Genomic DNA, 14872 nt, shown 5'->3' on the forward strand with positions numbered 1-14872 from the left:
GGGTGATGGTTAGAGGTGAAGGGTGATGTTAGGGGCTGAGCAAGCAGGGTGATGGTTAGAGGTGAAGGGCAGTGTTAGGGGCTGAGAGCAGGGTGAAAGTTAGAGGTGAAGGGCAGTGTTAGGGGCTGAGGGCCAGTTGATGGTTACAGGTGAAGGGTGGTGTGGGTTAGAGGTGAAGGGCGGTGTTAGGGGCTGAGACAGGGTGATGGTTAGAGGTGAAGGATGGTGTTAGGGGCTGAGAGTCGTGCGATGGTTAGAGGTGAAGGGCAGTGTTAGTGCTGAGAGGCGGTCAATGGTTGGAGTTGAAGGATGGTGTTAGGGGCTGGGAGCTGGGCGATGGTTGGAGGTGAAGGGTGGTGTTAGGGTCTGTATCCACATAAATGGTTAGAGGGAAGGGGTGGTATTAGGGCTGGAAGCTGGATGATGGTTAGAGGTGAGGGGTGGTGTTAGTGCTGGGAGTTGGGCAATGATTAGAGGTGAGGGGTTGTGTTAGTGCAGGACGCTGGGTGGTGGTTAGAGGTGAGGGGCGGTGTTGGGGCTGGAAGCCAGGTGGTAGTTAGAGGTGAGGGGCGGTGTTAGTGCTGGAAGCCGGGCGATGATTGGAGGGGAAGGGCGGTGTTAGTGCTGGGAGCCGGGTGATGATTGGAGGTGAGGGGCGGTGTTAGTGCTGGGAGCTGGGCGATGATTGGAGGGAAAGGGCGGTGTTAGTGCTGGGAGCCGGGCGATGATTGGAGGTGAAGGGTGGTGTTAGGGCTGAGAATGGGGTGATGATTAGAGGTGAAGGCAGTGTTAGGGGCTACACTGTCTCCTCTCTACAATTTCTATGTTGAAGACCTAACCCCTAAGACATCAGAATGTGACTGTTTGGTGTCGAGGTGAGAAAGTTAAAGTGCAGTTGTTGAGTTTGGCCCTGATCCAGTTTGACTTCTGTCCTTACGTGAAGAGTAGCTCAGCACACAGGCAGGCATAAGGGAAGAAAGACCACTTGCAGGCGCGGGGAGAAGGCGCCACCCGCATGCCGAGGAGAGAGGTCTTGGAGGAAGCCAGTCCTGCCCACACCTTGATCTTGGACCCCCACCCTCTGGAATTGTGAGAAAGGGAATTTCTGTGGCTTAAGCCTTCCAGTCTGTGGTGTACCAGTCAATGGCAGCCCCAGCCGATGCGAAGGGTCTGTGGTGTGGGAGGAGCTGGCTGAGCAAGCTCCGAGGCTGGTAGCGGCCCAGCCTGGTACCCCAGGTGTGGACGAAGGTGTGAGTTAGTGGCAGGAGCAGCCTGCACGGTGGTGTGATTTCCTCCAGCAAGAGGGATGACCAAGAACAAGGGGCTGAAGGACACCTCTGTGCCATGGAGGTGCCACATGAGTGATGGGGATGGGCTGTGGCTGTGCCTCCGAGAGAGAGCAAGCAGCCGGGGTCAGCTGGGAGCACAGCTAACGCGCTCCCCAAGGTGCAAACCATCACTTTTTCTTGTTAATACAGGGCTGTATCTGGCTGAGCCAAACGGCCACAGGCAGTGTTATAGATACTGCCTATAAAGACTCTCCAGTAAAACCTCTTTATTTCACCCCTTAAAAGGGTAAGAGTTACTTTAGTGCGTGGAAATCTGCAGCAGCAAGGCTCTGGAAGAACCGAGAGATTAAGGAGGCTGCTTTTCCAACCTGAGGGGTCACTTCTGGGCCGTTGAGAATTTGTGGCGGGAGGGCCAGCCCCAGTCCAGTTTACCCACAGAGCAGGAGGAGCGCAGCCAGCCCTGGAGTACCCTGGAGGTCTCTGGCGGGTTGTCCACCCTGTGGACCCCTGGGCATGGGGGCTGCTGTCTGTCCACACATCGCCTAATGCTGACTGCAGCATCGCCGGGCGCCACGTGTACTACTGGCTGTAGGGGATGAAAAGACAAGCGGCCTTGAATTATTCATTCATTCACTCAATAACCATTCATTAAGGGCCTGCTCTGTGTCCAGAATCGTGTGGCTACGGAGATGAATCAGGTGTGGTCCTCACCCTCAAGGAGCTGAAAAGATAGACAAATCAGCATAATGAAAAACTCAGAAGTGGCTTGTGTCTAATGAAGGGTGCAGAGGAATTTCTGTGGGAGTTCAAAGGAAGGGGAAATTAATTTGGGATGGGGAGTTTGAGAAGACTCAAAGGAAAGAGGGATTACTCCGGAATTTTTAAGTACAGCCGTCTCTTGGTATCCACTGGGGACTGGTTCCAGGACCTCCCTCAGATACCAAAATTGGGGACACTCGAGTGTCTTGTGTAAAATGTGTAGTATTTGCATATAACTTATGTACGTCCTTCCGTATACTTTAAATCATCTCTATGTTACTTCTAATACCTAATACAGTATAAATGCTATGCAAATAGTTGCCATACTATTATTTTTATTAGTGTCATTTTTATTATTGTATTGTTATTTTTAATTGTTTATTTTCCTGAATATTTTCAATCCATGGTTGCTTGAATTTGCAGATGCAGAACCCACAGATATGGAGGGTGGGATATACAAGCAGTTGAGGGAACTCACAGGTACAGAGAGAAAGATAAATACTCCTCCAAGGCAGCGTGCAAGGAACAGCCTGTTGGAGTGGTGGGAGATTCTCAGAAAATCTGAGGAGAAAGAGCGCACTATGGCTAGGGGGTCAGGGAGGGCTTCCTGAAAGAGGTGTCTGAGGGAGAAGAGAAGAGCCCTGGTAGGGAAAGGGGGAACAAGGGACAGGGACAGCATTGGCAAAGACATGGAGGAGGGTTAACGGGCCAGTCCAGGCCTCTGCATGGAGGCTTTGTCACCTTGTGGGGGTGAAGGAGCTGCTGTGACTGCAGAGATGTATGGAAACCAGACAGGACAGAAAGGGGCCTCAGCCGTGCCAGAGACTCAACTGGGACAGCTCTTCACATCCTGTTGTACGTCTTTCCCCTGCTTGTGGGTTGACCTTAAATCCCAAAAGGCTATGCTTCATAAGTTTTCAGCACATCTGAAAAGACTCAACTGGGATAGCTCTTCTGAGAGTGGGGATGTCCTGAGAACCTTGAGCAGGCCAGTGGCTGTATCCCACTAGGGGTGAGCTGGAAGGAGCTGCAGGGGGAGGAGTCCCCTCCAGCGTTGACACAAGCATGGGACGAGAACATGGAGAGGAGCTTGCAGGGGTGAGAAGGTCACAATGAAGGGGCTCCCCTTTCCTTGGCATTAGCCTTAGAGCTCAGGACTGGGCAGAGGGTGAAGTGCTTGGGGCTCATGGGGAGAAAGGCTCAATGGTAGTGCAAGGGATCCCGGCTTCCTGGGCATGCTGGAGGCATCTTGAGTCCACCTGGGCTGGAAGAGTCATTGTGCACTGAGGCCCCATGGATGGAAAGAGGGGGAAGCCCCAGGTCTCTGAAAGCTTTTCCCTATCTCAGTCCTGCCCTTACTGCAGCCTCAGACCTCCCAGCCTCACTGTGGCTCAGGGCTTCTCTGCAGGGCAGTCCCTGGGGCTGGAGGATGTGCCGGATCATATTTTTCCTCATTAGGCAGCAGCTGGGACTCAGAGCGTCCTAGCCCAGCCAGGCAGCCAGGCCTGGGGAACACAGCGCAAGCCGTGAGCATTCGCTGCATATTAAGTCTTGAGCAAGCTGCTCTCCTTCATCCATCTGGTCCTCCCTCCTGGGACTACTGAGGAAGCGCACTGTTTGGTAACTGCCTGTTGAGGACATGTTTCTCTGGTGTCTCAAGAGAGCCTGAGCCTTCACCTTGTCATTGATGTCTACAGCTCTAAAGTGCGGCTACCTGTTGTCATCCTAATTATTCTGATCCTCATATGTTTCATGCCAGCCAACCACTGGTTGGGGCTGTTTCCAGCCAGACATGAATCACTGTTGAAAACCTAATGAAAAGTGGGTCCCTGAATGGCACAGGGGTTGGGAGGTAGAGAGGATGAGATTTTAGATCTTAGTGAGTTGGCGATGACCAGCCTGATAGCTTTAAGCATAGAATTCTGCATTAGATGCTGTGGGCAGGGAAAGAGGAATAGGGTGATACTCCCGTTAATATAAGATTCCCATGTTCTCTATTTCCCACTTGCTCGTTATCCCTCCGTCTCAAGGTGTGTGCAGTGATGCTCTGTGAGCCCACTGTATGGTGTTACATGGCAGACTGGCGTCCGGGCTGCCGTAACAAAATACCACAGACTGGGTGGCTTACATGGCAGAAATGTTTCTCTGTGTTCTGGAGGCTGGAAGTTCAAGATCATGGTGCCAGGCAGTTGGTTCCTGGTGAGGACCGTCTCCCTGGTTTGCAGACAGCCATCTTCTTGTTCTGTCCTCATGTGGTGGAGAGAAAAAGAGAGTGAGCTCTGGTGCCTCTCTCTTTTCTATTTTTGGCGATGGGGTCTTGCTCTGTTGTCGCCCAGGCTGGAGTGCAATGGTGCCATCTCGGCTCACTGCAACTTCTGCCTCCTGGGTTCAAGTGATTCTTCTGCCTCAGTCTCCCGAATAGTTGGTATTACAGGCACCCACCATCACGCCTGACTAATTTTTGTATTTTTAGTAGAGGTGGGTTTCACCATGTTAGCCAGGCTGGTCTTGAACTCCCGACTTTAGGTGATCTGCCTGCCTTGGACTCCGAAAGTGCTGAGATTACAGGTGTGAGCCACTGTGCCCAGCTTTTTTTTTGAGACAGAGTTTGACTCTGTTGCCCAGGCTGGGGTGGGGTGGCATGATCCTGCTGGCTCACTGCAACCTCCACCTCCTAGGTCACGTGGTTCTCGTGCCTCAGCCTCCCTAGTAGCTGGGATTACAGGCACACAGCATGCCTGGGTAATTTTTTTGTATCTTTAGTAGAGGCAGAGTTTCATCATGTTGGCCAGGCTGGTTTTGAACTCCTGACATCAAGTGATCCAGCTGCCTTGGCCTCCCAAAGTTCTGGGATTACAGGTGTGAGTCACCAGTGTCTCTTTTTATAAGGACACTGATCCTATCAGATCAAGGCCCCATCCTAATGACCTTATTTAACCTTAGGTATGTCCTAAAGACCTATTTTTTTTTTTTTTTTTTTTTTTTTGAGACAGAGTCTCACTCCGTCACCAGGCTGGAGTGCAGTGGTGTGACCTCGGCTCACTGCAGCCTCTGCCTCCTGGGTTCAAGCAATTATCCTGCCTCAGCCTCCCAAGTAGCTGGGACTACAGGTGCGCACCACCACGCTCAGCTATTTTTTTTGTATTTTTAGTAGAGACAGGGTTTCACCATGTTGGCCAGGATGGCTGAAGACCCTATTTTTAAAGGCAGTTGCATTGGGGTGGGGGCTTCAATATATGAATTTGGGGGGACCCGCTGAAGTCTATGGCACACTCTTGAATGCTGACTTTGCCAAAACAAGATGGGAATAGATGGCACTGCTAGGCTCCAGAGCAGACCCTCTGGTGTGTACTGCCTCCTGTGCTGCAGGTGTAATTGCAGCCTTTGTCCACTGATGAGCCAGAGCCAGGCCCAGCATGATGCTGAAACATGAACAACTACATCAAAACATTCCGGGTTCCAGACCCACAGGGGGTGCGCACGTTTTCTGAGAGATTATTTTACTACTTTATTTATCTTATTACAAGTGATTGTTAAATAGAAGGTTGTAGATAGACACATTGGTAACAGTGAGCTCCTTTGGCCCAAAGGGAAGGATAGCTGCCTCCACAGTCTAAAAACCATCTCACTGGGGTGTAGGAAGGACAGGGAGAAGGAAGGAGAGGATATTATCTGGGTGAGTTTTCAGAGGTCCAGGGGCAAGCCTGTTGGCTTCTGGGGATCAGCTAGCAAAGTCCACACATACCTGGGGTGATTAGCCATCTGTAGAAGTGGTCAGAGCACCATATATGTGACTGAAGAGCCTGGGAACACTTAAATCAGCCCCACACCCCCACTTCAGGGAAGCAAGACCAGAACAAGAGGGTTACTGAGAAACCCAGACAGTCACACTGAGTAAATGACATTTAACTTCAATTATTCAATGAAGTGATGCATGTAAATAAATTCACAAATCAAGGAAAAAAGGCTTTGCAATATTCTGTGTTCTGATTTTTTGTTTGTGGGATGGATTACAGTGAGTATGGAGCAATCCCCAGAAAACACACCATAGAACCTGAGTCTCTGTGCCCGCGCAGACATTCAAGGGCCACGTGTCAGGAAATTTATGTGGCTTGATTCCCCGTGCTGCTTTTCTGGGTTCTCAAGCTCTGAAAGATAAGGTTGATATTTCTTTTATTTCTATTAATATAATGGCTTTATTGAGATATAACTCAAATACCACATAACTTACTTAACGTGTATAATTCAGTGGTTTTTCATATATTCACAGAATAGTGCAACCATTATCACAATTTTAGAAACATTCCATCACCTCCAAAAAGAACACCGCACGTGTTAGCGGACACTCCCCATTTCTTCTAACCCCAAGCAACCACAAGTCTTTCTGCCTCTGTGGATTCAGCTATTCCGGACATTTCATATGCATAGAACTGTTCAATATGTGTTTTGTGTATATGTCTAGCTTTTTAAACTTAGCATAATGGTTCATTTGTTTCTTTGTTTTTTGAGATGGAGTCTCGCTCTGTCACCCACGCTGGAGTGCAATGGCGCTATGTCAACTCACTGCAACCTCCGCTTCCTAGGTTCAAGTGATTCTCGTACCTCAGCCTCCCAAGTAGCTGGGATTATAGGCGCCATGCCACCACACTTGGCTAATTTTTGTATTTTTAGTAGAGACATGGTTTCACCATATTGACCAGGCTGGTCTCGAACTCCTGACCTCAAGCGATCAGCCTGCCTCACCGTTCCAAAGTGCTTGGATTACAGACATAAGCCACTATGTCCAGCCACACTTAGCATAATGTTTTTCGTATTGTAGTGTGTATCAGTACCTTTTATTTTTTATTGTTGAATAATATTTCATGGTATGGCTAAACCGCATTTTATTTATCCATCAATTGATGGACATTTGTGTTTCTTTTTGACAATTATGAATAATGCTGCTATGTATTTTTGTGTACAGTTTTTGTGTGGACAAGTTTTTCATTTTTGTAACATCTCCATCAAGAGAACGAAGAAGCTCTGTAGCTAGATGTATTGGCTGCCTACTGTGTGCAAGATAACTGTGTCGAACCCATGCCATATCCTGTAATCTTCACAATAGCCCAAGGCTCTCCCTACTTCCTTATACTCGAGGCAACTGAGGTTCCAGAGCTAGGGAGGGCTGGAGCTGGGGTTGGAAGCCAGCTGTCTGTGATACCATAACACTTATCCTTAACACTGCTCCCAGAAGTTGGGCAACTGTTGGTATTACACCACTGCAGTCATCCACACTGAATAAGTCACACTGATTAAGTCTGTGTGCTGTGCCACTTCCATACATTATCTTACTGAATCCTCACACCAACCCTGTGAGCTACCATTTCTGATGTTCGGTGAGGAAAAAGGGTTCCGAGAAACGAAGTAGCTCACTTTGGTGCCATGGCCCATCGGTGTCAGAGCCTGGGGAGCCTCGTTCAGCAGTGTGGGGCAGCTACTCCTTGAGACCACAGCCCTCCCTCATAGACCTGGCATTCTTTAACCCTCTATCACCTCAGGGAGAGTTCCTCATGTGCCCAGAATACTATTTGAAAGGATTGCCACGACCCGCCTCACTTTGTGCAATGCCTACCTGCCTGTGTGCGTGGGGACAGGGAGGTATCTAAGTATCAGGATGCCTGGATCTGGGACCTCGTGCAGACAGGACCCCTAGCGGCCTGCCCTGGTATTACAGGGTTCCTGAGGTGTGCATCCACGTTAGAATTCACTGCTACACCTGGCTGTAAACCAAGACCCTTAAGCTTGGAGAGGACTTGGTCTGGGGGACGGTTCTGAGCGTGGCAGGATGGAGAGGGGCTTGGGGAGCTGCCTGGAAGAGGAAGGTGGCAGCAGGGGGAGGCTGGAGAAGGAGGAGGGTAATAGTAGTGGTGGAGTACCAATTGTCTCCTTGTGGTTGCCTGCCCACAGCTGCTATCTTGGACGACCCCATGGAGTGCAGCAGAGGGGAGCGGCTCTCCATCACCCTGGCCAAGAATCGCATCAACCGCGCTCCTGAGAGGCTGGGCAGGGCCAAGGTCGAAGTGGACATCTTTGAGCTTCTCAGAGACAGCGAGTACGAGACTGCAGAAACCAGTACGTAGACTGGGCAGGGCTGCATCTTCCCTTGCTGGCAGGGGCTGGATGAGCAGTGGTGTGAGCTGCACCCATCAATCACCAGGCCTCTGAGATATCTGATACTGATATTTCCAGGGAAAGGAGAGAAACGTGAACCAGGAGGTCCTGTGAGGCTCTCAGCCTGGATGTGATTCCTAGGTTTTGTTGCGAATCACGTGTGGAGTAGAATGAAGACAGGATACCCATTCATTCATTCATCCACTTGTTCATTGCTCCATATACTGATTCATTCATCTTCTGGACATTTTGTCCACAAATCCCTGAATGAAACCTCATGTGTGACAAGAGAGGTGGCCAGCTCGAGGGTTTCATAGCCATTACATGTCTGACTGCTTGCCTTGCTTCCTTGTGCTGCTAAGGGCAGTGCTGTGGGAGAAACTGGGACTTAGGATGGAATTTGGCCACTCACTCTCTGGGTAGTCTCAGATAAGTCACTTATCCTGGCCAAACCTCAGTTTCCTCATCTTTAAAATAGGAATACTAGGCTCTATTTTGCAAATCTTGCAGGTTGTTGTGAGGTTATATTTATTATTATTTTTTAAACAGAGTCTGTCTCTGTTGCCCAGGCTGGAGTGCAGTGGCAGGATCTCAGCTCATTGCAACCTCTGCCTCCTGCATTGAAGTGATTCTTGTGCCTCAACCTCCCCAGTATCTGGGACTACAGGGGCACACCACCACGCCCAGATAATTTTTGTATTTTTAGTAGAGACAAGGTTTCTCCATGTTGGCCAGATTGGTCTTGACCACAAGTGATCCAGCCACTTCAGCCTCCCAAAGTGCTGGGATTACAGGTGCGAGCCACCACACCCAGCCTATTGTGAGATTCAAATTATTTTAAATATGGGAAAATCTGTGAATTGCAGTGCTTTACAGGCATACGTAGTAGGTCACTCAAGGCATACATATGGAGACCCTACTATGTGCTGGGTGCTGCTTTTAATTCTCACCTAAGAGTTAAGTGTTATCACCTCCACTTTAGAAAAAAAACTGAGGCTCAAAGCCACTGAATCATTTGCCAGACCACAGAGCTAGTCAATGGCTGAGCTGGTCCTGGAGCCTGCATGCCCAGCGCACAGTCACGACACCTCCCTGCAGTCCTCCGGCGTGTCGTTCATATCACCTTGACAACTTTACAAGACGAGCCCCAAGTTAGTGGGCTGACAGCTTGTGGCTAAGCTAGAAATGGAACAGCTCCAGTTCAGAGGGCAGGAGAAGAGCCCCTCAAATCAGAGATAATAGCATCTGTTCCCTAAGACTTTGAAGAGTCCCCATGTCCTCCCTTTCTAACCCATTTCAACCTTTGGCCACACTCAGTGACAAAAATAAGTAAACAAAACAAAAGAACAACTTTCCCCAGCACATCTGGTCCTCCATCTGAGGATCCAGCAAAGCTCTGGCCTGGGGTGTTAGGGTTAAGAAAATAAATACATACACATGGGCCCAAGCATAACACATGGGGTATTGTGAGATCCAGAAAAGGTAAGACGCGATGCAGGCAGTGGTTCTGGAGACTCGCCAACCTTTCTCCCTCTCAGAGCTTCCTTCATGCTCCTGTGGTGTTGGATCTGGGCTCTTCCCTCTCTCCTAGTTTGGGCTCCCTGGTTTATTCATCATGTACTCGTCCATAATAACTACCCAGGCCTGACTGACTCTCTGTTTATTCATTCAGAGACTTTTATTGAGCATTGACTGTATCCCAAGCATGATTCAGGATATCAGGCATTAGAAACAAAGCAGGAAACAAGATACATGAGCTCCTGCCCTCAGGTGGCTTCCAGTCTCTCTTTAGGGTGCACATCAGTGACAGCTTCCCACAGTGCCTCTCAGTTTGCATCCCCAGGGTCTGCCTCTGACTGGACCAGCTCCACTTGCAGCGTGGCTAGGTTCAAAAGTTGCAGGTGTTGGCCAAGCTGCCTAATTACAACCCTTGGAGAGTATATCTACTCCTGGTCCCTCCTGGTCCTATGACTGAGGGAGGGCCACACTGTATAGAACAGGGCCATTGAGGCCAACAGCATCTATAGGCACAGATTCCTCCAGAAGAAGACATGGAGGAACAAGGGCCAAAATAGTTGCTCATTTATTCATTCAGTCAATAAGTATTTAGTGAGTGCCTATTATATTTTATTCTAGGCCATGAGGATTCAACGGGGAACAGATAAGAATTGTAGTTGTCATAGATGTTAATTTCTGTATAATGGAAGAAAGATTCAGATTTCCCAGGATCTTGCAAATGAAATCAGAAATGCCAGCAACAACTCCTTGCGAACCCCCTAGTCCAGTCAACAGTGTTTCTTTGTCCAGGGGTGCAACTCTCAGACAAAGGTCCAGATTTCTGAATAGCTCAGTAGTCCATACTTTGAAAAGCCAGCCCCTCTCTTGTTCAGTTCTTCAGGACTTCTCTGGCAGAACTGAGAGAGCCGAGATTTGCTCATCATGGATGGCATGATGAGCAGATGTAAATTTCCTCTTCCAGTGACCCATGCAGCCTGACTTAGTAAAGTCAATACATCTAAAATATTGAACCAAATGAATCAGGAATAAAGGAAACTGATATCTTTATTCCACGTTATAGAACTTTGGGCATCTTTTGTTTGTTTGTTTGTTTTTGAGATGGAGTCACACTGTCGCCAGTCTGGAGTGCAGTGGTGCAATCTTGGCTCACTTCAACCTCCGCCTCCTGGATTCAAGTGATTCTCTTGCCTCAGCCTCCTGAGTAGCTGGGATTACAGGCACGAGCCACCACACCCAGCTAATTTTGTACTTTTAGTAGAGATGGGCTCCATGATCCCTACTTTTGAGAGGCTATGTTGTATAAACATTCAGAGCATGGGTTTTAGAACCAGTCTGACCAGCATCTACCGTTAAATCCTGGGTCTACCATTTATTAGCTGTGTGACATGGACAGGCTGTTTAACCATTTTGTGCCTGTCTCTTTCCCTGTTCATAAAATGGGAGCAATGGTAATATGGCCTCATGGGGTCACTGGGAACACTCCCTGCGACAATGTAGGTGAAATGCTTGGCACCATGCACATACAGGCCTTCAGGAAGTGGCAGCTGCAGCTTTTGTTGCTGGCTTTATTCTCTCACCCCACATTTGAACAGGCTTCCTCCCAACTTATTACCAGCCTCCCCCTCTCTCTTCTGTGTCAAAGTTCAGCCCTACTTATGTGGTAGCACTGTCTGCAGGGCTGTTCTCAGGTGGCCTGCCTAATGTCAGCATCCATCGTAATTGGATAGCCCCCTTCTCTTTCCAGTTTTCTGGGCTTGATGCATCTGATAGCCCTGAGCCTTTGAAAGTTGTGGTGAGCCACCTCAGGCCAGCTGCTGCCCAATGCCAAAGGCCGTGCTTTGCCCTGGGCTAGTGACCCAGGGCTAATTCACATCATTAATTTAAAAAGAATTCGAGTAGCTCTGGGGCTCTGGACAACTGCCCCAACCCTTACACCTGTCACCCTGTGGCCAGGGAATCTGCTTTGGGGGATGAAGGAGACCCTAGTGATAATGTCTTTGATTGTGGAAAGCAGAGGCTCTGATTGAAGTTGGGGCTGTGGCACTCCAGCAGGGCACTGTTGTGCCTTACTTTGAGTAACGGGGATTTCAGAAAGCTCTGTCCACATCACACTTAATGAATCCTATTCAGGGTGGGAGAATCGGTTGAGGGAAGCAACGGTTATTTCAAGAATCAAAGATTATGAAGTGTAAAGAAGCTAACGACGCTGGAATCCAGAGGTCAGTGCCCTCGTCTGATGGTTGAAAGCGGGGCTCTGAGATGAAAAGAGTCACACGGGGCATTAATTAATAGCCAGCCTGGAAACTGGAAAGATGTGAGGAGAAAATCACCCCCTGTTTCTTGGGTTCAGTTAGACGGATTTTCATATAATGGGTTTATGTAAAGTGAGGATCACTTGTAAAGCTTTCTCCAGCCTGCCTCTGACATCCCCCCGCTCTGCCCTTTCACCATTATCGCCCCAGGCTCTTGAAGTTGTTTCACTTTCCAACTCCTTCTACACACCCCCAGATCTAAAGCAACAGGGATGGACAAGACCTATTAGGTCAGCTCCCGTCCCACCTGGCCCTTCCTCCTTTCCCTTCCGTGTCTTATCTGAACCTCAGCCTTTCTTCTGCAGGAAGCTCCCACAAGCATTGCCCTCCTCTGTTTCTATAGATCAGCGTGTCTTCTGCGGCTAATGTATTAGAACTTAACTAAGCGCCACCCTTTACCATTCAAACACCCCGAGGCACCATCCCTGCTGCTGCTGGAGCCAGTGTGAGGTTTAATTTACTGCAGAACCAGAAGCAGGGGCTTCCCTGTCAACCTCTCACCTGTACCTCAGTTTGTCTCTGTGAGGCCAAGTGTGCTATCAGCTGTCCACACTGTTTCCCCTTGAAACTAGAGGCGCTCTCGTTATCCAGCCTCCCGTGGCTCCAGTTCCCGGAGGGGGCACGGTGCGTAGCGTTCCAGCTGCGCATGGCTGCACCTCCTGCTCAGGCTTCGAGCTTCCCGCAGGCTCCATGGGCATGACCTCTGGTGATTCAGAGCTGCCTCTAAGAAGTGAGGGCTAGCACCCCTCCTTCAGTTCAACAGAATCAATTGAAGTCGGAGTAAGGAAGAAAAAGCAAGAAGCCAGAAGAGAAAATCATACAAATAGCGATGAGTCATTCAGCAAACATGCCTTTCTCCCCTTCTTGGAGCTACCCACATCATAGGCATGATATGGGCTCAGTCACGCATTGAATTGCTGTGCTTAGAAATCATCTGGTCTAACCCCATCATTTTACACATGGGGAAACCGAGGCTCAAGATCTTCTCCAGGAAGAAGTTCAGACGGACATATCTGCAAAATGACACTGTCTTAGGTGGCTCTCCAGAGAACGTGCCCATGAGTGGCTCAGACAGGGGAGCAGGAGGTCAGAGCTAGGAGGTAGGTGGAGCAGGCTATGGGTCAGGTGAGGTCCCCAGCCGGACCTTGGAATGTTGATTGATGAAGAGAGGGAAGAAGGAATCTAGGTAGATGGCATAATAGTATGAACAAAGGCTGAAGGCAGGAAAAAAATGGGATACCTTGGGATGAAGTGACAGATGGCATGCCTAAAACAGAGAGTATACGTGGGGACAAAGGAGAGAGCCTGGCTTCAGTATAGAGCAACTTCTGGAGTTGGATGCACCGGGATTCTAATCCTGGCTTTACCAGCACCCTGGGATTATCTCCTATGCCTGACAGTCCTCCTCTGTAAAATAAGAAGAGTTCTTACTTCATGAGGTTGTTGTGAAGATTAAGTGAGATGGTGCTTCCAAGACTTAGAGCAGTGCCTGGCGTAGTGTGTTCTCTCACTAAATGCTACTTAGTAGTAGCTGCATTAGTATAGTGACTCCTCCCTCTCAGGGTTGTTGTAGGGATTCAGGTGGTGTGTGTACCTGGCACTTGGAAAGCCCCAGTAAATGGTATTGCTGCTTGCATGGTGGCTGAGGACCCGGTGAGGGCTTTGCATGGCATGCTGTTGGTGAGGGGAGGTGGTGGCAGTCTTGCGTTCTTGGACGCCAGGGGCCCCCATCATGGGGTGTGGCACTCCCACCCTCGCACGCTTTCTTCCTTGGCTTGAGGGCCAGCAAGGCCAGTCCATTTAGTCCACTGTCCACTCCCAGAGAGTTCAGAATGGGTTGCGTTCCTGACAGCTTTGGCACAGCTTTGGCACAAGATGGTTCTCTGGAAGTGATGGAGGCAATTGTTCGCCTTGCCCTGAGTTGGCCAGGGCTTCACATGTGGTCTGTGCAGTATAAACAGGCCCAGAGGGAGACCGCACCCTCTGCTCCACTGAGACTGCAGCATCAGGAAGTGCTTCCATGGAAGGACTCTGCATTCTCCCAGCCCTCCCCAGCCCATGTCTCTGCGAGCCCTGTGGGGCCAGGGTTGTTTACCACCTGGTCCCGGAGAGCACTGAGCAGCTCCTCACTGTCAGGCAGGAGGACCCGGCCTCCTGGGTCCATCCAGGAAGCTGCTCCTTCCCTGGAGGGAGCTGCAGTCAGTGGCACCTACCATTAGCCCCTCTGGATGATCTGCAACACAGCCACAGCCTCCCCTCCCTGAACTGCGCTCTGTCTGGAGGACGGACCCTGTGAAGATGCAGAAAGGAGTAAGTTGCCCCTCACCCCACCACCCCCATCCAGCCTGGGCTTCTAAGGGGACTCCAATGCACGCCAGTGCTGGCATTTTGAGAGGAAGAAGTCCCTTCATGGGGCTACCACACCCCATTGTGGCCTTTTATTCTGGCAGCTGAGCCTTCCAACTCTGCTGGCTGGGAAACTTAGTTTCCGTGGTGATGTCACTCACGCCTTTGGTGCCCTCTCTTCCCTGCTGCCTGGGAGGCAGAGGTAAAGCACATCTCCCTCCCTTCCTATACCTCCTACAAACTGCTCAGACAGCCAGGGTCTACAGAATCGGGGTACAGGGGTTCCAGAGCGGAGGTCCTTTATAAATGATTTCCATTTCTACTGAGCAGGGCACCCTTCACAGGGAGCGAAAGATCAATTCCCAGACGCCCAGGCTGTGGCCACTGGTAAGACCATAATTCAGTTCCACTGGACTCATTTGGGATCATTTCAGTTCAGTTGAGCAAACATCTATTGAGCAATTTCTTTTTGCCGTGCCTAAATAGACATGACCCCTG

General features: G+C 49.7%; 1 protein-coding gene across 2 annotated transcripts in view; it reads left to right on the plus strand.

The window, feature by feature from the left end:
* GRIK4 (glutamate ionotropic receptor kainate type subunit 4) overlaps window positions 1-14872 on the plus strand; it is a 337584-nt gene that overhangs the window by 137532 nt on the left and 185180 nt on the right. For both annotated transcript variants that reach the window (XM_017523559.2, XM_037736753.1), the window contains exon 3: window positions 7995-8159. In XM_017523559.2, the coding sequence (XP_017379048.1) occupies window positions 7995-8159 (165 nt within the window). The remainder of the gene's footprint in view (window positions 1-7994; window positions 8160-14872) is intronic.

The sequence above is a fragment of the Cebus imitator genome, unplaced genomic scaffold (assembly GCF_001604975.1).
Source record: "Cebus imitator isolate Cc_AM_T3 unplaced genomic scaffold, Cebus_imitator-1.0 Scaffold28, whole genome shotgun sequence".
Taxonomy (NCBI): domain Eukaryota; kingdom Metazoa; phylum Chordata; class Mammalia; order Primates; family Cebidae; genus Cebus; species Cebus imitator.